Source organism: Stegodyphus dumicola, chromosome 7 (assembly GCF_044657685.1).
Source record: "Stegodyphus dumicola isolate Sdum_Otavi_A_Nest chromosome 7, ASM4465768v1".
Taxonomy (NCBI): domain Eukaryota; kingdom Metazoa; phylum Arthropoda; class Arachnida; order Araneae; family Eresidae; genus Stegodyphus; species Stegodyphus dumicola.
Genome location: NC_140774.1, coordinates 135,626,449 through 135,652,521, shown reverse-complemented (window position 1 = coordinate 135,652,521; position 26,073 = coordinate 135,626,449). Strand labels below are relative to the sequence as shown.

Genomic DNA, 26,073 nt, shown 5'->3' with positions numbered 1-26,073 from the left:
TTTTTTTTTTTGAAGTTTTAAAACTAAGTTCGAATGCCAAAACGTGCTTTCGCCCCCTCAGCATCCTCTTACTGCCCCTGTTGAGAACCAATGCTCTAAAGCAAAGTTGCTTAAACTATGGGTCATGACCCCAATTGGTGTCACAGACTTGCAGTAGGGGGTCGCCAAAAATTTTAGCAATTTTGATATTTAACTAATAATAATTTTACAATTACCAAATATTTTTATATAATGTATCTGAAAATAAAGAGTAAACGTTTTAGTGCATTTTTTTTTTATAACGGAAACGTTCATTTACTTTAAAAATTACAGTTAATGACCTAAAACTGCCATAGTACAACTGACAGTTTCACTCGTGTGTGTGTCAGATTTATGTAATGCTTATAGGGTCTCCACACCAAAAAGTTTAAGAAACCTTGCTCTAGAGGTTAAAACTGATACAGCAAGCAAAAAGGCAGTGTGGCTATCTTGTAGCTGATCAAAATTCAGATGGAAACAATGGAGATGGAGTTTATGCTACTTTGCGTCACACCCTTTCCCATTTGGGGAAAAGGGGGGCTTTCTGCTTCTGGCTTGCTGTTGCCTGAATAAACCATGTCTCTTGCTTTACCATCTTCTGCCTAAACGTAAAAAGCTATCTACAAATCCTCAAGTCATCTGTGGAATTATTACATTATATATATAAATAATACTTAAAGTACTTTTATGGCAAATAGTAGTTGTTTATCTTCAAGGAAACAAAAACACAGTTCCCACAACCAGTTTTATTGAATACATACATATATAAATATAATTGTATACAAATCTATATGAGTAGCTTACTAAAGAATCCATAAAAATTATGTACTAATCTTCAAATTTATGTACATTATAATATTATAAAACAATGCAAATACATTACAATATTATAAAATTTTAAAAGAAAAATTAGTTTTAACTTAAGTTTTATATTTGAATTTTCTAATATAACCTTAAATAACAAACTCCCAGTAAATACTAAGTAGATTATCTGTGTATTATCTCAGAAAGTTTTGAGAAATACCCAAGATCCAAACTCATAACCTTTTTAGAAAAGAAGATTTTTAACGATTCGAATCTTGCCTCTAAAACTAGTAAAGAAGTTAAGAGCTAAATGCTAATTTATGTCTAAAGAAACTGGTCTTAGATGCAGTAAAATAGAAATTAATGGTGTACCATCAGGCCTGAGTGGAATTTTAGTCTGGTATCCAAAGTTTTGAAAATGTATTATATATTTCCAAATATAAGCTGAAAGCATGTTTTTTCTTCAAAAATTTACCCAAAATTCAAAATCTGTATATAAACTGAAATGGGAAAAACAAATTCCTTTAACTTTCAAATATGTTGCCAAGTGTATGGGTAGAATGTTTTCAAATGAAGTCACTGTAAAGTAAAATGCCAGATGCTAATTAGGATAGTTTTAACTCTGGTAACCCTATCTGAAGTTAGCTCAATTTTTTTCCATTCATTTTTTTCTTGTATGATCTGTCGTATTTGTGCTATTCTTATTTTATCTGAAAGATAAGGGGAAAGAGAAATCTCTATACAGCAAATTTTAAACTATAGGTGATCGGGCTTGCTGAAAATTCCAACTACAGTATGGCTGTTCAGCAGTTCTCCAAAAATTAAAAACAAGTTTGAAAGTGCAGAAAAAAGTACCACCAACATAAAGAATTTTGGAAAATAATAAAAAAAAAAACTCATTACATAAAACAAATAACTCATTTCATTAATTTGAGAAATATAAATTAAAAAAATAAATGAAATGCTTAAGTGGTATATGGTAGGTGAAGGAAATAGAAATATGCTCGGCTATTCAAGAATGTTGAAATTTCAGTATTTTTATCAGTTTAACACATTCCTGAAGCAAAGAGAATAATATAAAGATGCAAGGCAGAAGGATGATTTCGCATAGTAGGGAAATGAAATGGTAACGATGTTGTTAGACCACAATGGATAAGCTGACTTCAGATTTAATGCCATCAGATATTTGCTATACTCTCTGAAAATGTTTGTATGGCTCTTCAAAGAGGCTCTTTTTTCCTCGAAGAATACCTCCACCTATATAAATTTTATTACTGTTTTAATTGAACTGTTCTTTAAGAGTATAGTTTGTATCCATTCATTTAAAACTTCTGAAGTTTTTTATAGTACCCGGAAATTAATTACAATTTATCACCTTTTTTCATTATTTGTGCATACTCATGTATTAATAAGTATGAATAATAAGGAGTTCAGTATATTATATAATACATAAAAGTTAAACAACAAATTGTAAATTTCACAGTACAAAACATTTAACAATATTTCTGTTTAAATTTTATTATTAAAAAAGTTTTCAGATAATGAATTTAACATAAATTCAATTTTACAGATAAGTCTTAAAAAATTATCATTAATTATATTTATATAACAATGTTAAAAAAATGTTTGCATAACACTCCCACCATTTTATATAAATACAACGATTCCAAATCTATTTTGGCTATATGAAACATTTTACTGAATATCCATGATATAGTAATCTGGATTCAAATCATTAAGAATAGTATGTTAGCATTCAGTGTGAAATATGTGTTGCAAAATTTCCTAATACTGGTCAACAAACAAAAATGCAAACCATAAAGAAACTGATAAAGATGCACCCATCATATTATTGGCATATTAAAGGAAAACTAATTCACTGATAATGGCACTGAAGATAAAAGCAAAATTTTAAAACTTTATGGGAAATTTTGAAATAAATCCTTGTCTACAATACATTACATTATTCATAAATTAATCATATTAATTACATGGTAAACATTATTCATAAATGAATAAAATTATAATTTCACTTTTGTTGGAAATTTTATAGCATTTTCATTCCCTTTTATTACCTGTAGTTTACACAGCAACAGCAGCAGCAACAGCTTCCATTTCTCTTTAAGTTTTTTATTTCTAATAGTTTTTCAAGAACTGTTAGTAGCTTTCCTAAGGAAGTAACTAATAATTCAAGTTCATTCTGTACGGTCTCATCTCTGCCAGTCTTTGGTTCACTTTTATTATATACAGTACCAGAATGTTCACAGTTTATCTGTATGGTTTCAGCCCTAGGTAAATGTGGCAGATTTTTTGGTTTAACAACAGATTTATTGTCTTTGCCAAGAAGTAATGAAAGATGATCTTTTGGTTCGGTATTACATTTAATGGTTTCAATGGGATGTAATGAAAGAGGAAAATTTTCATCTTCATCACTATCTGTGTTCCAGTCATCATCATTACTAACTTCCAAAATATTATCTGGTAAGGAGTTAACAGATATAGGATTAAGCTGTTTTAAAATCTTAACATAGCCAACAACAGAAACTCTAGCAGCAGATTGTGGTAAGCAGTCGTATACTTCTTTATTAGCTTTTCCTTTCTGGGAGACGTACGTCTCATGTAATGGACCCAGCACAATTTCAAGACCAATCTGTGAAGAAATATCTTCTACTGATTTAGATACATTTCCCTGGAAATTATCAATGAAAAGGACGACAGAGCCAAGCTTGAACTTTTGTCCAATAGCCTAATTTTAAGAAATAAAGTATAATTACTTATAATAGAAATTCGAGTTCACTTTGTATGAATGAATAGATAAGCAGTTACTATCTTTCATCTGAACTTACACATTTCCAATAAAGGTATCTTAAGGGTTGATAAATACTTAAAACATACTCCATGCTGTTTAAATGGATAATTTGTTTTATTGATGTGAAATTGTTTCCTCTTTCTATATTAATTATATTAAAATACTGAATTAAACCTGGTATCATAAATCCTGGACACCAGGAAAAAAGTGCCAAATCTGTATTCAAATGCATTCCTTTAAATTTCTACATATAATCAAAGAAAGAGTCTGTCTCTGTGTGTGTGTCTTTTGTTCGCGTAAGCTAATAGACCCATGGCTACGAAATTTGGTACATAGGTGCATCTAGACAAGAGCCAGTGCACCTCGAAGTGATTTTTTCGAAATTTGAATGAGAATTTTTTTTATTTTATGTTTTGTGACGAAATTGCATCATTTTGAAACATGATGGGCAATATAGGAAAGCGAGATTTTACTCTACACACTCCATTTTCACATCGTCATGAAACGTAGGCACTTAGCTATTTTACGAACTTAAAATAAATTTCGTGTTTTAATAAATCAATTAAATATGAATTTATTTAACAAAGTGAGCTTAACACCTTTTCAACGGGATTTTTTCGAAAAAAGTTTATTTTTAAAAATGTACAGTTTATTTTTCTTTGATTTTTGGACACGTTAAACTTTCATCCTTGCGACTGCTTTTACAAAAAGAATTTTGGAAAAATGATAATATTTTGTATTTTAAAAAAAATTTTTAAATAAAGCTTCCGAGTACACTTCTCACATCTTTAAAAATGTGATTTTGGCAACAATTTTCCTTTCTTATTGTTGTTGATAGATTTTTGATAAAATCGCATCATTTTGAATAGTTTCATTCTTTTAGAAATAAGGGTTTGGCAACAATTTTTCATCGTATTTCTTATGTCACTGTTTTTAAGAGATTGGCATACTTCATTGTCTTATATATATATATATATATATATATATATACAGTCAAAAGTCGTTAATCCGGACTCGTCAGGACTTCGGCGATTCCAGATTATCGATTTTTCCGGATTATAGATCATCAGTTTAAATCTGGTAAGATGGCATGCAGAAATTATAAAATTAAAAATATGAAACCGTAATTTATGAAATAAACAGCAATTATGATCTAAAGGGTACCAAATTTACAAAAAGAAAAAGCTAAATATTTATTTGTTTACTTTATTAAACATTTCTTTCAATGTAAGTTGTTTAATTTGCTTCGTTTCATGTGATAATACTTTCTTTTTAATTGTATTAAACAGACATAATTTCTTGTTTACTTACAAAGTTCCGCTGTTCAAGTCCTATAATTGCTGTGTCGAGAATATCGGCTAATTTGTCAATCGAAATTTTTTCGTTTTCAATAAGCTTTCTTCACTATCGGAAGCGAATTATAATGAGGAGGAACTTGATTTAAATCATATCAAAGACTGAGTACATCGAGATGAAATACTACATTTAGTAAAGAATTATAAGCCAAATAAAATAAAAACATCTGCTCTGAAGATAAGGATAGTGCTGACAGATCAACTTCCAATTCATTGCGTGCTGTGTCGTTTCCCTCCCCCCGCAGAGCAGCGTGAAATTGATAAAAATATTTCGGAATGATTAGATAATCAAAGGATATATGCCTTTATCCATTTTCTGCAGCAATTCCTTTTTTTGTTTCATGGACATCGAAACATACTTTCGCTTTGTAGATCCTTTGGGAGCTCCAGCATCGGAAAATGTATTTGACATAATCCAATATTCAAGCTTACTTTTATAAAATTGCTCTAACAGTCTGCAAAAAATAATAAGCCGGATCCAATTCGAAGATTAAGGAACAACGCAATCTGCAACATTAACTGAAATAAATAATTAGACAGTTTTAGCTTATACCGTCCGTTTTACATTAAACGCGCATGCGTAAACGTATTATGCACATGCGCACATGTATATTCGCAGCCGTAAAGGTCTTACGCTCATGCGTAAAAGCCTATGCGCATGCGTGAATGCCATGCATGCTCAGAAAGTTTTTAGCTTTGAGGTCCGGATTATAGATCATTCCGGATTATGGGTGTCCGAATTAACGACTTTTGACTGTATATATAATACTTTTTTTTTAGTTGCTTTCATATTATTTTTTGCTTATTTCACTTTTTGTAAGATATTGAAAAGTTTTGCATATTTTTTTTTTCTTCATTATTAGGAGAATTAATATTTGTATTAAGGGATATAGCTTATTTCATTGTAATTTTTTTCTCTTGAAAATATAAGATAAAATATCATTAATTATGCTTTGCATTTCAGATTTTTTTTTTATTCCTTTATGTTATTTATTGCTCATTTCACTGTTTTTAAGGTATTGAAAAGTTTTGAGTGATTTTTTTAGGGAACAAAGTTCTTAACCTCCTTTACCATTTGAGTTCTTAAGATTTTGCAAAGGGAAGTTAATTAATTTATTTATTAGGATAATTAATATTTGTATTAAGGGATATTGCTTATTTCATTGTAATTTTGTTATACATAATAACTTTTTTTTTACGAAGTTGTTCTGCAGAGTAAAATTCTACGCAGTTTTTAAATTTTACGTTTGGTGTTACCTTCAGCCATTTTTCAGGTACCACTGCTAAAAAAAAAAAAAAAAAAAAATGAAACAGTTCTATATCTCACGTTCTACTGGGCCGATTCACGAGATTCAAATTGCGTTCTTCATGTCTCGAAAGCGCGACTTAGGATATATATTAGATTTATATATAGCACTCTTCTAACATAGGTATTTTGACACAAAATCGGACTTTTTCTGAAATAATATATCAATTTTTTTTCCATATTTTGATTCTACGACTCAAATTATGCCCAAATATTAAATTTTGTAAAATTTGGTGCTAAATTTACGAAGCAATTCAACAATTTATGTTGGCGCTTTTTGTTCGGTTTGCACAAAAATTAGTTCCCTTGGCAAACTTCTTAATATGTGGCAACCTATTTTCATTTCCATTTTTACATAGTGCGCGAGAGGGAAAAAAAAGACTCAATCGTTCCTTCTTTCAAATAATGTTCCTTATCTTATATTTTTAATTATAATTGTTGTTAATTTAAGCAATTTTTTTCTTTTTTGAATTTATTTTAATTGTTTACATTACATAGTTTCTTTTGCATAACTGTTTTAAAAATTTCTATTTACTCATTCGAACTGCGTAGTTTAAATCAAAGGCGTATCTTTTTTTTTTTTTTTTTGTTCAAATAGTTTTCTTTATACTAGATTTTTAGTAATAGTTGCTATTTTAGGTAATTTTTAAATTTTAGACTTTTATTTTAATTGTTAGTGTTGCACTATCTCTTCAGATAATTATTTTAAAATTTTCTATTTATTCATTCAAACTGAGCATTTTAAATTAATATAAATTTAACGTAAATTTTCCAGAATTTGATTTTATTTATTTGAATTGTGTTTCTTTCGGAAGAATACTTTGTAACCCAGACTATGATGTGTTTGAAAACTGCATATATTAAAAGAGGAAATACAGTAAAGCACACTTGACACACCTTCCAATGTTCCGGTCAGAAAAGATATATATAAATAAGAGAGATGCATAACCAACATTTTAACTTAGGATGACTTGCATACACTGCTTAAAACAGTTTTATCATTATGCCCATTGCTTTACACAATTTTATCCTACATGGTTTCTTAAAATGTTATTCATATTTTAGACAAATATTTTATTTTTGAAATCGCAAGAATCAAATATCATAAGATTAAAAAGTTTTAAATTAACAAAAAATACAAATACTAAATTTTACACAAAAATTAATTCTCTTTTTCTTCAGGCATTCTGCTTCATTCTTGCTCTTTTTCTTTAGGCATTCTGCAAGTATATTAAAAAGTATCCAACTTTTTGAAGCATCTTGGTATTTCTGACAATCATTTTACATAAAGCTATCGCCTTCCATTTCATAAAGACCCACAAACGGCCGAGCGGTAAAGTCGCTGAACACTAGTTAACTCGGGTTTTGAATTCCGGTAAACAGACTGGTTGCATGGGTGTTTTCGTGGATTTTCTCATGTGAAACGTGTATGCCAGCTGATTTTCCCTTAGAAATTTTTTTGCAAAGGGATCCTTCTTTTTAGGCAGCCATAACTTAATAATCCAATTCAATCTATTTCCTCAGAGCCTTTATCAGTCTTTAGAGGCTAAGCATAGCAATGCCTTCGTGGAGGACTTTCTAAGGGAAACTGGCTCATACATGTTACACATGGGGAACCCCATGAAAATGCCCACGCAGCCAGCCTGTTCACGGGATTTGAACCTCGGAACGAACTACCAGTGTTCAGCGACTTTACCTCTCGGCCGCTGTTTCATCAGGAGGAAAAAAATAACATCTTTAGGTGACATCCACATACATCACTGGATAAACTCCTGAATCTTCAAATAGTTCGACTGAGATATCATGGGATTTTCCGTTCATGATACGATATGATGTTTTATAACGTAATTTTAATTTATACAACCATATAGTCCAAAACCAGTCGTTCTTCACTTTAATCTGCAATGATATCGATTTTGTCTTTTCTGTTAACACAAGCTCACTTGATGGTATTTGCTGGTGTACATGTCCAAGTGTTTTCTCTTTGAACACCTAAAATCTTTGAAATATCCTGAAAGTATCTTCAAAAGTGCCCAACTTTTTTAAACATCTTGCTCTGATAGCCAAATTTCCCTGCAAATTTGTGCTTACTTTTCTCCCTAATTTTCTTCTTTCCTTCTACAGTTATTTTCAGTGCTCACACAAGAAAATTAAGATTTTTCGATAGTTAGACTTCCATAAATTTTGCATTCTTGTAAATTTTTTTAAAATATCAATTACATGAATTGCGTTTCAGCTGAAGACAGCTTTTCATTTTCTGGTCATTTTAACTATAAATAAAGTTTAAAGCAAAGTCCAAAGGATAACTATTTTAATTAAAAGATTTTTTGCTAAATGACAAAGAAATAAAACAATCCAGCAGTGTTTATTCCGTACCACCGAGTGAACCGACTCTTATATCAGGTGAAAGAATCTAAATTATATTAAAGATCATGCTTTGTTTTTTTATACAAACTATAATGTGAGAGAAAAATCAGCTTTTTAAAATATCCTTTCTAAGAGGATTAACATAAAGATTTATATTTATATATATATTTTTAAAGCTGGGACCTTGAACCAAACATTCAAACTTTTGGCCATAAAAGGAAAACTACCGGACCAAATGTTATCGCACTTGGGAATCGTGTAAAGGAGGATATGGGAATTTATTTTCCATGGGGGAAAAAAAAAGAGTTAAAAAACTCACCACCAGGGGAAAAATGGCGATGTATGCAATATTGTTAAATGAAATAAGACATGAAAACATCGGTTTAAAATGTGTTTAATCACTTTCGAAATGTGTTACAAAGCATGTTCAATGTAGCGTCCAGTATTTTCCGAAAGCAAGTTAAATCCTGTTACAGCAGCTCTTAGCATATCAAGAGGAATGTTGCGGACATGTCGGTGTATGACATTTTTCATTTCTGCCAAATTCTTTAGATTATCTCCATAAACAGTGCTTTTGAGATAACCCCATAGCTAAAAGTCACAGAGGTTGAGGTCTGGTGGGAAGAGGGGAAGTGTTGGCATATAAGACATTTGTGAAATGTTGCCTAAGTAACTGTGCGACACGTGAGGTGGGGCCAAGCCCTGCACAAAAATCATAGTATCTAAAATGCCACATTACTGCAGTGCATGAATCACGAAACATTTTAACATTGACTCTAAGCGAGCTGCAATCACTGTGGTCCAGCTGTCGACTGCTATTCAGAGAAAAATTATTCAGTTCAGAGAAAAATGGTTCATTGCAAACCAAACAGTGAGGATTGACTTCTATGCAATCTAATGCAGTAGGAGAATGCAATGGAACTAGGTAGATAACCTGAGGGATTTCGATTTCTTTGGCCCAAATCGATTAAAAGCATTTTGAATCAGTATCCTCATGTCTTAGGGCCGAATTCAGGCTTCAAAATTTACAAATTAGCTATCTGTAAGAAAACGATTTCCAGATTGTACGCACTCGTGCGAGTGATTTACGATCTCACATTTTCTAATCGTTAATTCCTGGTATTCGTCCATTACACGGAAGGTGCACTCGACTTTTATCGAATTTAACGCCTTTAAATGGTAATTTGCTTACTTCAAAGTTTCTTAAGGGTATACAACATATTAAACCCGTGTAACAAAAGGTTAGATTGGATTCCGACCCATATTTCGTTTAACAGTATTGCATACAGCACCATTTCCCCCCTGGTGGTGAGGTATTGAACTTTCTTTTTTTCAAGGAAAATAAATTCCCATGACCTCCTTTACACGGTTACCAGGTTTGATAACATTTGATCCAGTAGTTTTCCTTTTATGACCGTTTCAAAGTGGAACTTTAATTATAACCACCCTGTATATTATTAAATTTCAATTTGAAACTATGCATTATATGTATACCATGCGCAAGATTTTCGCTTTCATGGAAAAAATAAAGAATCGAAGCAAATATACTTAGGATAATGGACCAAAACTGAAATAATTTTCCCTCTCTCTGAAAATAAAATATTGAAACTTCCACCTTGAATTTATCGGATTATCAAAATATTCAGTTTGACTTAACTTCTAAGTCCTAGTCCCGACAACAATGTCGTCGAAAGTTCCAAATTACTGAAGCTGAAGTAAAAGGTTTAGTATACATTCACTGTATGTTAATAAAGTAATCAGAGTGTAATAAAAATAGATTATAGAATTTACGCTGATCCAACGTTTTGTCCGAATCCACAACATGTAATGGAAGAGAAGGCTTGTTTTTGACATGCCTCTAAAAGTAGATGTCATACTCCTTTTGTCTCTTCAATGTCAAAAAACTTTCCTTTCAGAGGCAACTTTAGTTTTTGGGAAAGAAAAAAAAATCACAAGAAGACAAATTTGAAGAACATGCAGGACAACTGAGTACACATACTTATTTTCGGAATACAAGCGGTTCTCCAATTGGTTATTGAATAATGAAAAGATGCATTGTCATGCAATACAAAACATTTGGAATACGTTTTCTGACTGAAAACATAAGATTAAAAGTTATCTGCTTAAATCACAGCCATTTACAAGTCAACTACTCGGACAATTGCAGAATTGTTTTGATCCTGAGCTTGTAAGACAAACCTAATATCACTGGATTTAAACACTTCTTTAATCTTCCGAGAACATTACTTAGCTCATATTCCAAGAATATTAAGTGAATACAATTATTGCAAATGAAATTGAATATTCATTTACACTATGGCTTGGTAGTTTACTAACGAGTTAACAAAACTTAAATTCTGCTTTTTGTGTCTTAGAATACAACAATATTTTAAATATTTACAAATAAAATATTAAATTGGAGCCTCACAAGTTGCCTAGCATTTGAAGATTGTTAAATACTAATTGTTTGTTGTGAAGTCTAACCCAGGCTGCATGGTTGGTTTTCGTAGTTTTCTAGGTTCTCTATGAAAGCATCTTAACCAAATAGCTGCCATGTTCTTTTTATGTTCAAATAGCCAACTAACCTAGTTTAAGCACGATTTTTACGTGAAGTTACTAGCTAAACCCGAATACTCATTAAATATCACGTACCTTGCCAATCGGGAGTAACATGAAAGATACGGCGCCAATAACTGAACTGCTGTTACGGTACGCTGTTTCTAAACTTAGATGCTCATTTCTTAATTAAATATGATTCATTTGTAACTTCTACTAGAGCTGACGGTAAGAATTAAAGTGCAAATAAATATTATTGTGTTGATTAATATAAAATTAGAAACATTTGCATTCAGACAAAGTTTTTTGAAATATTGGCAATTACTTTATAAGAAGGATTTATTAATAACTGTAATAATTACTTATTATATTACTGATGATTAGAATTCAGTTCTTGACAATTACATTCTAAATTAGAATTTTAAGGATATAATGAAAATACGCTACACATAAAAATACATTTTAGGATAAAAGAATGAGTTAATTTTTTATGTTTACAAACTTATTAAATTCATTTAATAAACATCATATCCTCATTGTTAATTCAATCCAGAATTTGGGTATCATTTATATAATTATTCTTAGTCGTCCACAGAACCTGCTGACTTATCCAGCCATTAAGTAGCTGCAGATCATTTCTACATAACCATTGAACTTCCATTAATTCGGTCTCTAGAGGGTTGTATGTTTATATCATAATCTGACTTTTATAAAAATGATTATTCTAAATCTTATGTTTCTATAAAAATATACTGTGTTTTAAAAATATGGATGATAGTATCAGCCACTTCATACGCAACAACTTGTTTAGAAATAAATTATGCAGTTAATGTCATAAAATATTTTCATAAAATTCAAATAAACATCAAACGAAAGTTCTCAGTTTTAGACAATTCGATTTAAACGAAGTTAATGTAGCAGACGATAAAACGCTGAAGATAAAAATATACTCTTACAAATATTTTTTTTTTTTTAAAAAAGGAAGAAAGAGAGAAATTTAAAAAAATAGTTAAAAATTTGAATAATATCATCTATAATTTTAAAAAAATACCTTTTCTTATAGTATTAATAAATATATATTATGCATCATTGAGGGAAAAAATTTCATATAATTAATTCTCAGTAAAATTTTACTTGAAATTTAAGGTTAAAAATAGCTGTGGCAATTGACTGTAACAAAAATTCATAAACCACATTTGGCGTTATTATCGCTTAAAAAAAGATGCCAAATTTCAAAATGCGAAAATGTGTAAATTCGTGTATATCTTAGAAAATATTGAATAAAAAAGTTTAATTTTTTGCAGGTATGCTTAGAAATACGCCTACTTTAAGATGGTGGTAAAAATTTTATAGGTTTTAATTCAAAATTTTTTTCGAAAAATTTTTAAAAATTATTTAAAAATAGAAATTTAAAAAGTTTAATAAAAAAAAGATATATTAATAAATATTTGCCAAATTCAATTAACATTGAGGTACTAAAATTTTGAGAGCTAATAATTTAAAAACTACTGGCACGATTTCTACAAAATTTGGTATTCTGGCATAATTTGAGTCTTAGAATCGATATATGGAAAAAAAAATTGGTATGTTATTTCAGAAAAAGTCCGATTTTGTGTTAACATACCTATGTTAGAATAGTGCTATATATAAATCTAATATATATTCTAAGTCGCGCTTTCGAGACGTGAAAAACGCAGTTTGTATTTTGTCAATCGGCCCAGTAGAACGAAAGATATAGCACTGTCCCCCCCCCTTTTTTTTTTTTTTTGAGCAGTGTACATTTAAAAGCCAGGCGAAGGCTGGCAACGAAGCTGCTAGTATTAGATAAAATTCAGTATCAGATTAGCAATACAACATTTCAAGAGTCTGATGCAGAGGTAAATTTTGCATTTTGCCGGAAATACATCATTTACATACATGAAAATAAGTAAATCTTTGCAGAAAAGGAAAAATCAATTCCAGATGTGCTGTTTTGATTTTGTGTGGCTAAAATATCGGAAAACGCCTTGCAGTAAATTACACTTCTGCGAAATCTTCCTTATTTAACAAAATTCCTTCAGTTTGATCTAGTGTCATTTAATTCTAATCCTGTTCATCTCAAAGTGAAGCCTTACAACTGAATATTTTTCCTCTTTATAAAAGAGAAGACTAGGTTGATTTCTCTTAAAATTTAGTCATTGCTATAAAACTATTGCTAATCTGAATTTTGCTCACCTTAAAGAGTTCAAACACATGTGTTTCTGTTTCAATATTAAACTGATATTTGTTTTAAACAGAGTATGATTTAATGACTGTAACCAGATGTAATTGGCAAATTAGATCTTTATGAGGAGCGAGTTATTTGTCTAGATCAGATTTCAAATGGAATCTAGTATTGACCCCCCTTGGGATCGATACCCGATTATGCACCAGCAGTTGATTAGTATAATCAAGATCCCATTGATTACAACAAATAATTCATTAACAAAATAGTTGTTTATTGATATAAAGTTTTATTATACAGTAAGGAAAAAATCATAAAACGATATATGAATATATATTTATATCATACTATATACAGTCAAAAGTCGTTAATTCGGACACCCATAATCCGGAATGATCTATAATCCGGACCTCAAAGCTACAAACTTTCTGCGCATGCGTCGCGTTCACGCATGCGCACAGGCGTTTACGAGAGCGCGTAAGACCCTTACGGCTGCGAATATGTTTGTGCGCATGCGCGTTTAATGTGTAACGGAGTTATACGCTAAGCTAAAGTTATCTAATTCAGTTAATGTTGCAGATTGCGTTGTTCCTTAATCTTCGAATTGGATCCGGCTTATTATTTTTTGCAGACTGTTAGAGCAATTTTATAAAAGTAAGCTTGAACTTTCGATTATGTCAAATAGAATTTCCGATATATATTTACTACAAAGCGAAAGTATGTTTTGAAATCCGAAATCTGTTTATCAATTTCACGCTGCTCTGCGGCAGAGGGGGGGGGGCAGAAACGTCATTATTAGATTATGATAGATTAGAAAGATTATGTCAAATAGAATTTCCAATATATATTTACTAATATGTAATTTGTATTTACAAAGCGAAAGTATGTTTTGAAATCCGAAATCTGTTTATCAATTTCACGCCGCGGATTGGAAGTTGATCTGTCAACATTATCCTTATCTTCAGAGCAGATGTTTTTATTTTATCTGGATTATAATTCCGTACTAAGTTTAGTATTTCATCTCGATGTACTCCGTCTTTGATATGATTTAAATCAAGTTCCTCGTCATTATTATTCGCTTCCGATAGTGAAGAAAGTGACCCAGAGGTTATTGAAAACGAAAACATTTCGATTGACAAATTAGTCGGTATTCTCAACACAGCAATTATAGAACTTGAACAGCGGAACTTTGTAACTAAACAAGAAATTATGTCTGTTTAATAGAATTAAAGAGAAAGTATTATCACATGAAATGAAGCAACTTACATTGAAGGAAATGTTTAATAAAGTAAACAAATAAATATTAAGTTTTTTCTTTTTGTAAATTTTGATACCCTTTAGATCATAATTGTTCTTTATTTCATAAATTACGGTTTCATATTTTTAATTTTAGTATTTCTGCATGCGATCTTACGAGATTTAAACTGATGATCTATAATCCGGAAAAATCGATAATCCGGAATCGCCGAAGTCCAGACGAGTCCGGATTAACGACTTTTGACTGTAATCATTTAAGGGAGGAAATACACTAAAATTATTTAATATATTTTAAAAACCAATATTTTTAATATGTCAACTTTTTATGAATTAAGTGCATTAATTTTATGCATTTTACTCTTTTACAATATAAAAAGTAAAATAAGAGAAGCACAAAATTAGACAAATATGCAAACTGGACTGGAAAACACGAAATAATTTACATATTTTTGAACAAAGGTGATTTAAAAATTCAGCAATTTTATGCCAAATATTAAGAAAATTGCATCAATACTTCAAAGGCGCAGCCATCGCATTAATTAAAATTGCACTTTTGTGCAATCAGAATCTGATTTTGTCTCTAAAAACTTGATTGAAAAATTTTGAATATAAAAATATAAATCTAATAAAACATTTTTTCAAAACTTTTGCTCATATTCTTAATCTAATTGTTATGCTTAGAATATTTATATGCAATTATTTGTATTATGATTATACTGTCTACAAATATTATAGAGGAAAACGTAAGGGAGTCAATGAAGAAAACCATTCACTTAAAAGGTGTCAATGAAAAAAAAAAAAAAAAAAAAAAGAGAAGCCAGGTTTCCCTTGTCTAAATGCATAATTTTTAATTGTTTTCAAATAGAAATAAATAAGCTGGATTTACAGTAAATCTCATAGTTTAATAAAATACCAAATTCAGGAGTTTAAACTTTATATATTACGAATAATACTTGATTCAGGTGAAAGTCTGAGCAAATAAAAGATAATACAGTGTGAGACTTTTAAAACAGGCTCCACAGAACAGATATGAAAAGAATAAATGATTGAGTAAATACAGTACACTGTGACAAGAATTTATGTAGAGTAGGTCCTGAAAGTATCCGCTCTTGACCTTAAGCCATGTGTGAAAGCAAGGCCACATTCTAAAAGCACTGAATTCTGAAAAGCATAGGTGAAGACATTCTGTGGAATTGCCCAGATAGTTGTGATCAAGTTTTCTGGAATTCTTTAACTCTTTGGCATAGAAAACGCCCCAAATGCCCGAGCATTCAGACATCGGCTGGACGCCCGAAACGCCTGAATAATTTCCTACCCAGTGCTTTCCCCAATCACGTTACTGCATTACTCATTGCTTTCAGGTGTTGTTAAATGACATGTCAATCATTCTTTTGAAGCTACTAAAAGTAGTTCTTATCACCTTCTCTTTCCTTTGTTTACTGCCAGTGTTTAGCTTTTGATGCCCAAAGTTGCAATCCCGTTCCATGGGGGAACTTCACATAGTGTCAAAGCGTCGAAGAAAGAAGTTCTCGCTTTACTTAAGTAAGGCTATTGTTAGCGCTGTAGTATTCAACTTGTCATGGGGGAAGGAAAAGCATTCCAGGAGAAATTCTTAGATATGGGCGTTTTTGATGTTTGGGGAATTGAGATTTTGCCCTCTCTCGATGCGAAAGAGTTAAATGAATGAGGGATGCTGCTGTACACCTGTCTGTTCTTTACAGCTCCCCATTAGAAGAAACTGCAGGGTGATAAATCTGGAGAATGAGGTGGCCAAGGTTTGCTTGTAGCACAACTGATGATGTGATCAGGTGGGAACACTGACTCAATGTAGATGATCATTATACCAGCTGTATGCATTATGACTCAATTCTGCTGAAATTAATCATTCCTTCCCTCATCCTCAGTGAGTTTTCAACATACACAACTGACTATGGTTACTGATTAACTAGCTCAGTTCACAGTCTCATAGAAAAACAGAATGAATGTGGTGTGAAGACATGGCATACCAGATATAAAGTTTTTGACCATGCAGTGAAACCTAAAAGAACTGTGTCCAGGACTGTCACCTGACCAGTGATGCATATTTTGTGAATTTTATATAGCTCAACTTCACTCAAATGACTGCACACCAGCTGCTTCAAGGTCACTAGTGGACACTTCCCACACCACTTCTAGGTAGTTGTTATCACACTGCACTGTATTTACTCACTTATTCATTATTTCACATGTTCTACAGGGCCTCTTTTAAAAGGCTCTCTATGTCACACTGTACTTAATTTAGGAGTTTAAACTTTCTTTCCTGAATTTTTATTCAGGAGTTTGCTAGAAAATATATACATATATTGTATTTTTTTTTTTTTTTTTTTTTTTTTTGTTGTTGTTTGGAAAATCAGATATAACTATATAAATCTAATTTAAATAATAAACATACTGTTTCGCTCTCAGCTGGCACTAGAATATTTGAGCAAGTTTAGTCCCCCCTTTCTTTTCCGTAACTGAGCAGTATGTAGATCATGATGAATTATTTTTCTAATTAATTTGGTTTGGTTTATTTAATTATGGCAAAGCACACTAGGGCTATCTGCCTAAGGGGAGAGCTGCCTTTGTGGAGGACTTTTAAGGGAAACTGGCTCGTATACACGTTACACATGGGGAAAACATGCAGCCCACCCGTTCACGGGATTCGAACCTCGGACCGAACTACCAGTGTTCAGCGACTTTACCGCTCAGCCACTGGTGGGCTTTTCTAATTAGTAGAACAACTATTTAATAAACAATTAAGATGGGAATAGCTCATGTTATATTTCAGATAAAGCCATGAAATCTGTACAAATTTATATTTTCATAGCTCATGATATTAAAAATCACACAATTTTCTAATGAATTTAGCTCTTGAAAGAAAGACCAAAAGCGGCAAAAGTAAGGGGATTTTATGTACATATGTGATTATTATTTATTATTATTCCACTTGCTACACATCTCAATGGGCATTACAGATCAGTCAAAAATATGTAAATCAAGATTATAATTTAAGCAAAACCTCTTAATTCTCCCTCCCTATTCTAAAAATAGTAATGCCATTTTATGCATTTTGTCATTTCTAGATGAATCTGCATCATATGACTTGTTAATGATGTAGCTAATTTGGAACCTAAACTCAAAATTTTGAGAAGTGAAACCTTTCCCTTGGTGAGCTTCTTAACTGGATAACTGCGCACTTTGCTTCTATCTCTGTTCTTACTAAGATACTACTTGATGCTTTTCTTCCTAATGCAACAATATCTACAATGTAACTGTTATGAAACAGATGCAGTTAATATACCATTATGGCCTCAAAGTGTTTACCTACAATTTAAATAAAGATGAATATTTAATCTTCCTTGGCTGGCAAGTTTACTTTTCAACATGAATCAACACTCTAGGCAATCAAAATTCTTGTACTTCATTATAGATCTACAATCTACATTTCTACACCATAAAGATTTCTACGTATCTGTGCAATCATTTTTTCTAATTAATGGCTGCACTCGATGTACTGATGCAAATTTTTAATATTTAGTGTAAAATTGCTTAATTTAATTTTTAAATTATCTCATTCAAAAATATTCATGCTGTTTCTTGTTTTCCATTTTAATTTTGCATTCTTCATATCTTTTAAAGTGTTTTCTTATGTTCTTGCATTTAATTATTTCACACTGCACTCAGTTTAAATCTGTTAAAATGGCATGCAGAAATTATAAAATTAAGAATATGAAACCGTAATTTATGAAATAAAGAGCAATTATGATCTAAAGGGTATCAAAATTAAAAAAAAAAAAAAAGCTTAATATTTATTTGTTTTACTTTATTAAACATTTCTTTCAACGCACATGTGTAAAGCGTACATTATGCATAGTTGAAATTAGAAAATTGCAACCAGAAATTTGTATTCGTGATATTTATAATGACAAGGAATTTGATTTAAATCATATCAAAGACGAAGTACATCGAGATGAAATACTACATTTAGTAAGGAATTATAAGCCAAATAAAATAAAAACATCTGCCCTGAAGATAAGGATAGTGCTGACAGATCAACTCCCAGTTTATTGCGCGCCGCGACGTCCCCCCCCCCCCCGCATGCAGAGCAGTGTGAAGTTGATAAACAGATTTTGAAATGGTTAGAGAAACAAAGGAGCCTTTATCCATTTTTTGCAGCAATTTCACTTTTTGTTTGATGGGCATCGAAACATGCTTTCCCTTTGTAGATCTAGCATCGGAAATTCTATTTGACATAATCGAAAGTTCCAACTTACTTTTATAAAATTGCTCTAACAGTCTGCAAAAAATAATAAGTCGGATCCAATTTGAAGATTAAGGAACAACGCAATCTGCAACATTAACTGAAATGGATAATTAAATCATTTTAGCTTAGATCATATGATCCGTTATACATTAAACGTGCACGGATAAAGGTATTATGTGCATGCGTTAATGCATGCGCAGAAAGTTTGTAGCTTTGAGATCCGGATGAAAGACTTTTAACTGTATACATTTTTAAAAAGTATTATTGATTTTCAATATAGTATATAAAATCATTTTGTATGTATTTTCCCCTTATATTTATTTTATATAATTTCTTCCTTACTATGCGACTCAGCTTTATGTCAATACACTGTTATCAATTTGATTAATAATTTCTTTGTAATCATTGGGATCTTGGTTATGCTGATCAATTCTCAGCTGAATATTACATATTCAGCTATCGACTCCCTGACCATCAGCGACTCCTGTTAAATTCCCTCAACCCCCAAAGGGTTAATATCAACTCCAGTGGAAATCGCTGCTTTAAACTTTCATAATCTAAAAAGGATTTTTCAGAAGTTACTAATGCTCTGAATAAATCTTACTGATAATACTATATGGCCATTTTTAAGACTGACAGGAATTTTGTATCAGACACTGAACATTTTTATATTGATTTCCAAGTATCAGGTGTATTTGAATTTGGGAGGAAATTTTTTGAAGAAAATAGTGCATCTTATAGTCCGTAAAATATGGTAACTGAAAGTAAAATGAGAAAATTTAACAGGAAAAAAATACGTAGAGCACATATTTTTATTTAGTGCTCATCATCAGTGGCTAAAAGTTTTTCAGGCATTTCATTTTCTCAAACATGCTTAAATATTAAATACTACTACTAATTACTAACGAAATTCTCTGTGGATGTCTGTATTAAAGATTAACACCAGATTTGTTCAATAAAAATCCGCACACATTAAGAATTATATTCAAATGTATTGTTTCCAGTACTTTTTTTTTAAAATTTTCTTATATATATATATATACGTAACAATTTACATTATTTGACAAAGCACGCAATGACTATCTGCCTAAGGGAAAGGATGGCTTCATGAAAAACTTTCTAATGAAAACTGGCTTTTATTCTTGCTATAACTGAGAGAAACCAACTGTACAGCCAGCCCATCTGCCTAGGATTGAAACCAGTAAAAATACTAGCATTAAGGGGTCTGAGCTACTCGGCCAGTGGAGGACATATAACCAAAAAAAAAAAAAAAAAAAAAAAAAAAAAACCATTTTTTTTCAAACCTTTTGCATACTGGAAAAGGAAAAAAAATAACCTGCCATTCACAAACGAGCTTGTAAACATTAAAACTGAAGTGAAATCCTTTAATATAAAATGGCCAAACATATTTATTACATACCTGTAATGCTGATATTGATTCTGGCTTTCCAAGAACTGCCGATACAAATTTGACCATGCATATAATATCTGCATTTGAAATTATGTCCACAACTCCTTGTGGTAAGGAGCCAAGAAGATCAACAGAGGTCAGGCGAGCAACAAATGTTTTCTCATCAATAAAATTTTCTGGTATCTCCTTTACTTTTCCTTCTTTAATGCTTGATATAATTCGCTTGAATGAATTCCTCCATCCTCCACAAATATCTAGAACTGTGACTTCTGATACTTTTTGATGAAAAGCAGGAAATATTGCTAAGGCTCGAAATATACCTATAATATCTGTGCCAGGACCTCCTCCCAGACAACAGATTTTTAAATTATTTTTAGATTCCAGCAACTTTTTAACTTTTTTCTTTTTAATCAACTTTCGGAAATATTTAGTCACAAGACCTGTGTGTATATCTGCATATTTATAAATATAAGCACATCGGTTTGCAGCATTATTGTAATCAAGATAAGTAGAACCTTTCTTTAAAGCTTTCTGATTGTATGATCGGGCAACATCAACAGCAGCTTTTTTTAGTGCTCCTTCATTTACATTAAAAGTTTCTCTCTCATTTGCAATTAAAGACACATAAAACTTTGTACTCATGTTCAATGTCTGTAAATTTCTCAAATTTACAAACTAAACTAATACAAAATCTGTAAAAGAAATGAAAAATAAACATTTTCTAATATAAAATTCATATGAATAAGAAAATTATTTTCTAGTTCATACAACATTTTTTCCAAGAAATCACATTTAATTTTATGTAATATATACATAATAATAAACTAAACAAATATTCTAACATAAGTAATACAGAAAATATCTAATTAATATCTGATAGAACAAATGATTAATTTACTGACCTGAATGAATACAATAGCATTAAATATAAACTAATATACTTCTTACCTAGTTGAAAATAACTCTTCTTGCATATTAAAATAAAGTGGTTACTAGTATATACTGTGACACATTTATATGTATTAAATGTGAGAAATGTCACATTTCCTTATGTTATATATACATTTAATGGTATTTTCTTATTAGTACAGGCAGCTCCCTTCCCAAAAAAATAAAAATAAAAAATGCTAAAATACTCTACCATACAGTTTTTATGATAACTAATTTTTAACAGTGAAAGTTTTGCATTTGGTGGCTTTTCTTTGCGATTGACAACCACATTTAGCAATGTTTTTCAGTTTGACACCAAAGCCTTCTTGAGGTGATGTTGCTAACAAGAAAATGTCCATATTTAATAAGAAATATATACATAAGCACACAAACATATTTATAGACCCATATTACAAACATTTCTGCTAATATTCTATTATTAAACATGGCTTTTTTGCAAGATAATAGAGGAGAGAGGCTGTTAGAAAGGAGATTTTCGATCTCCTTCCTTACAGCCGTTAGGTTCATATATTTTTGGCGTCCAGAGGTGACATCTATTGAATTTTGTGACCTCCAACTGAAGATGAAACATAATACAATTGCAATAATACAATTAATACAATGGAACAGTTACATGTGCAAGTTGTAATCCACAGTTTTAACTGCAAAGAAGATTTCACCTTTTTACTTTAGAATTATAGGCTGATTTTTAGAATATGGTAACTGATAGTTTGGCGACATTTTGGAGGCGATAAAGGTTACTACCTGGGACTTTGGTAATAATGTGAGCAGTACTCAGTTTCGATTATGCATTATTTTGTGTGAGGGAAATGAGAGATCATGAGATATGTCATGTGATATTAATGGACGAATTACGGTTCTTTAATCGGAAAAGGGGGGAATTTGGAAAAATATCTGTGGCTGTATATTATTTTGTATTAAGCTTCATTGTGTGTTGTGTGAAGTAGGGTTGAATAATTTTGGGATTGTATGGCGCTGTCTAAAGTGAAAAATCGTATGAATGTTTGGAAGATGAAGGTTTTAAACATCTTGCTGTGAACCACAAATATTATTTTAAAGATCCGGAAACAGGTGCACATATCAATACAATACAGGGCACGTGGAGTGCTATAAAAAGCGCCATTCCGAGGCATTGTGATAAAGAGAATTTTGCTTTTTATTTAGCAGAGGAAGTGTGGGGGAAAAATTCGCAGAAAAAAATCGTTCAATAATTTTATTGAATACATAATAAAAGTGTATCCACCATTTAAGCAAGATTCTGAAAAAGATTAGGTAAGTTAGTATTTTTAATTATTTGAGGATATTATTTTTATGCATTGTTCTAAATGTAAGGTGGAAGTAAAGTAATTTGGTATTATTGGGAAAATTGTTATTAGCAATGATTTAGTTTAAAGTAATTAGGATTGTAAGCTAATTTTTATTAATTTAATGTATGTGCTTATTTATATTTTAAGTAGTGTTTTTGAATTTAATTATATTTTAATTAAATGATAGTTATTTTGTGAATTTTATGTTTGTAGGAATTTGGTATACGTTTTAGTTGAAGTAAACGTGCATGGAAATAATTTAAATATTTGACACTAAGTATTTGTAATGTTTGTGGTATGAATTCATTGGTGACGTTTATAATATAATATATAATTTAGAGGTAAAAGTTTTTGGATATTTTATTTATTTTATACGTGGAAATGTTCATATTTGGAAAGGGTATATACTTTTTCGTTATTAGGTAATTTCATATATGTTCTTTTTAACGGGTTTAAAGATTCAGAAAATTGTCATGCATTTTCGTGAAATTTTTCTAATTTATGAGAAGAAAGCAGTGTACATGGATGTGGTGAAGAGTGTGCACAATGCCATTTTTGTGCAATTCTGGGATTTTTTTTTTAAGTAAAAATAAGTCGACGTGTACATGGTTTAGTGATATTTTAATTAAATGATAGTTATTTTGTGAATTTTATGTTTGTAGGAATTTGGTATACGTTTTAGTTGAAGTAAACGTGCATGGAAATAATTTAAATATTTGACACTAAGTATTTGTAATGCTTGCGGTATGAATTCGTTGGTGACGTTTATAATATAATAAATGATTTAGAGGTAAAAGTTTTTGGATATTTTATTTATTTTATATGTGGAAATGTTCATATTTGGAAAGGGTATATACTTTTTCGCGATCAGGTAATTTCATATATGTTCTTTTTACCGGGTTTAAAGATTCAGAAAATTGTCATGTATTTTCGTGAAATTTTTCTAATTTATGAGAAAAAAGCAGTGTACATGGATATAGTGAAGAGTGTGCACAATGCCATTTTTGTATAATTCTGGGATGTTTTTTTAAGTAAAAATAAGTCGACATGTACATGGTTTATGTGTATGTGTTATTTTGAAAAACGCGTAAGGAGTATGGTATTGTGCACTTTTTCCCAATTTTGCAGTGAATATTTGTCATGATTAAGCAGTTTTGTTAGATAAAATTTCTAGCATAAGTGTAATTCAGCTAGTAGATTGTTGGAAGAAGTGTTCAGTAGATAAAAAGAAAAGAAACATGTCTTTGGCGGCGGGAAAAAAAAAATAGAGGGTTGCTGTAGGACAGTTGGTCGCCAAAAAATCGCCAAGTTACCATAATCTAAAGATCAACCGAATTATAAAATGTTTTCCGTTTCTTTTGTTGTTCATTCAAAGTTGGGCTGTACTTATCCTTCTGAACCGTTTTTGCTAATTGACAATCTCTTAATAATGCTATCATGTCCACAAACATCAGAAGGTACAACAGGACTAAGAACATTTTCATCAATGTCATGTCATCAGATATTCAACAGCTGCCTTTAGAGTTTTAAAATGTATCTTCATGTTGTGATGATTCATGGACTAAAAATACTCAACAACTTTCATCAGAAAATCTGAGAAGCAAACTGCAGATAAAAATGAAATTTTCTTTCAGCAAAATTAGGATATTTACCTGTCTGCTATAAAAAAAAGATTTATCCTCTTATTTGTATAACCGGTTTCTCGCAAATTCCCCCCCCCCTTTCAGCGAAGATCTCAGTAAGCGGAATTCCCCATTTCACAGAATAATTGCCATTGTTCCTAAATGGGAACATGAAAGTTGAATGACTTACAGGAAATGTATTTCTTAATTAATAATGTGTGAAATGCAAAATTGCCCACTTATTTGGTGCATTATGTTTGGTGCTTTTTACAAAAGTACGAAGAATTGGGTTCTTTGTTAATTTCCTTCGACTTTTTAAGTGAAAGCACATTGATGTGTAAAGTGAACCCTTTTTGACTGTTGTCTGCTAATTTTGAGACATACTGGATTAATTTTCAATTTTATATGAATTTTTAAGTTGTACTCTTTAAAAAAAAATGACAAAGAAAATTTTTCTGAATTTCTATTCGCTATCCATTATCTACATGATATCTGAGTTTTATATTGAAAAATCAATCTTTCATTCATAAAATGTTTTGTCAATATGAATGAAATTTTATTTTTAAATGTATTTTCAAGTTGATGTTTCCAACTGGGAACAATGATCTTGTAAAAAGTTAATACAGTACAATATAAAACTAAGCTCTTTTAATAATTTGTCATGTAAACCATCCAAAGTTAGAGATGTTAAAATATAATAGTTTTCGTGAAAGAAATTGCATACCATGGATCCAGGTAAAAGTTTCCATACTTGGCAAAATCAAAAATAGGACATAACCAAGTTAGAAATTATCCTGCTGAAACAGATTTTGGCTTAATCCTAGTATCCGGTGCATACGGGATTTGGCTACTTTTGGCGACTTTATGATGAGTAGTAAACGGGTCATTCAAAGAATGTATGTTATATAGTATGTACTATGTAGTGATAGTGTATAATATATACATAGACGTTCTTTGGGTCATTTTTGGTGTTGGCGATAATTTTCAAAATCGCGCCAAGGCTGCACCGTATACTAGGATTTTACCCAGATTTTTTTTTAAATATGAAAATCTGTACCTTTACATGTGTTTCAAAACCACATTTCGTATCACATGAAAAAAAATTACGGTTGCGAAAATGATAATATTTATAACACATATAAATAATTTTTTTCTATATAATAATGATAGTTTTATAAACGCTTAAAATTAACTATATTTCAGGGGGGGGGGAAATATTCACTGATAAAGTCAGTTTACTTGCATTATACTAAACAAAACTAGATAGCACACTTTAACATTACCCACAATTTCCCTATTCCTTTCGAATGGTTTTCCCAGCTGTTTACGAAAGCAAAATAAACATTAATAAACTATAAACATGTCAATTCAAAAACGCCCTTTGTTTTATCACTTGCTAGATAAATAAAAACTTACCGCAGGTTTTCTAACACATACAATTTTCTGTTTACACAGACTCTCTCGTACCAACAAGTTTGACGAAACCAAACTTCAGCGCCAGGGAGTTCCCCTTTCTGACGTCACATATAGTTTCAGTTTCATTTCTCTGTTTTTCTTCTTCAAGCTGTTGCTAATTTGAAACCTCGGCTCACATAATGAATTCATTCCTGAAACCAATTCGTCCTTTTCATCACTCAACGTTTCGCAAACTGAAACAATTTTTCCACAGAAATTAATGAAATGCGGATTAATTCTTTCTTGGAACGCAGATGATTGCATATTTAAACTTTGTACTTTGTAACCTAAAATCAATGGAAATCATAAAATATAAAGGATAAACAAAGTATTAAATAGCTGAAATAGACACAAACTTAATTTTACT

The 26,073-nt window shown here is 30.9% G+C and overlaps 1 protein-coding gene across 1 annotated transcript; it reads right to left on the bottom strand.

The window, feature by feature from the left end:
• Positions 1 to 749: 749 nt before the first annotated feature.
• LOC118205566 (uncharacterized) lies at positions 750 to 25,856 on the bottom strand. Its single transcript, XM_035377859.2, has 3 exons — positions 25,668 to 25,856; positions 20,381 to 21,063; positions 750 to 3,568 (listed from the first exon to the last, which is right to left on the bottom strand). The coding sequence occupies exons 2-3, from the start codon at positions 21,011 to 21,013 to the stop codon at positions 2,894 to 2,896; spliced, it is 1,308 nt and encodes a 435-aa protein (XP_035233750.1). The 5' UTR covers positions 21,014 to 21,063; positions 25,668 to 25,856; the 3' UTR covers positions 750 to 2,893.
• Between the last annotated feature and the right edge of the window lie 217 nt (positions 25,857 to 26,073).

Bases quoted from the DNA above. Each gene is read 5' to 3' on its own strand.
- LOC118205566 (XM_035377859.2), bottom strand. From the start codon at position 21,013: ATGAGTACAAAGTTTTATGTGTCTTTAATTGCAAATGAGAGAGAAACT. The intron at 3,569-20,380 runs GTATGTAATAAA...TCTTAAAATTAG, and splicing joins AATCAATATCAGCATTACAG to GCTATTGGACAAAAGTTCAA.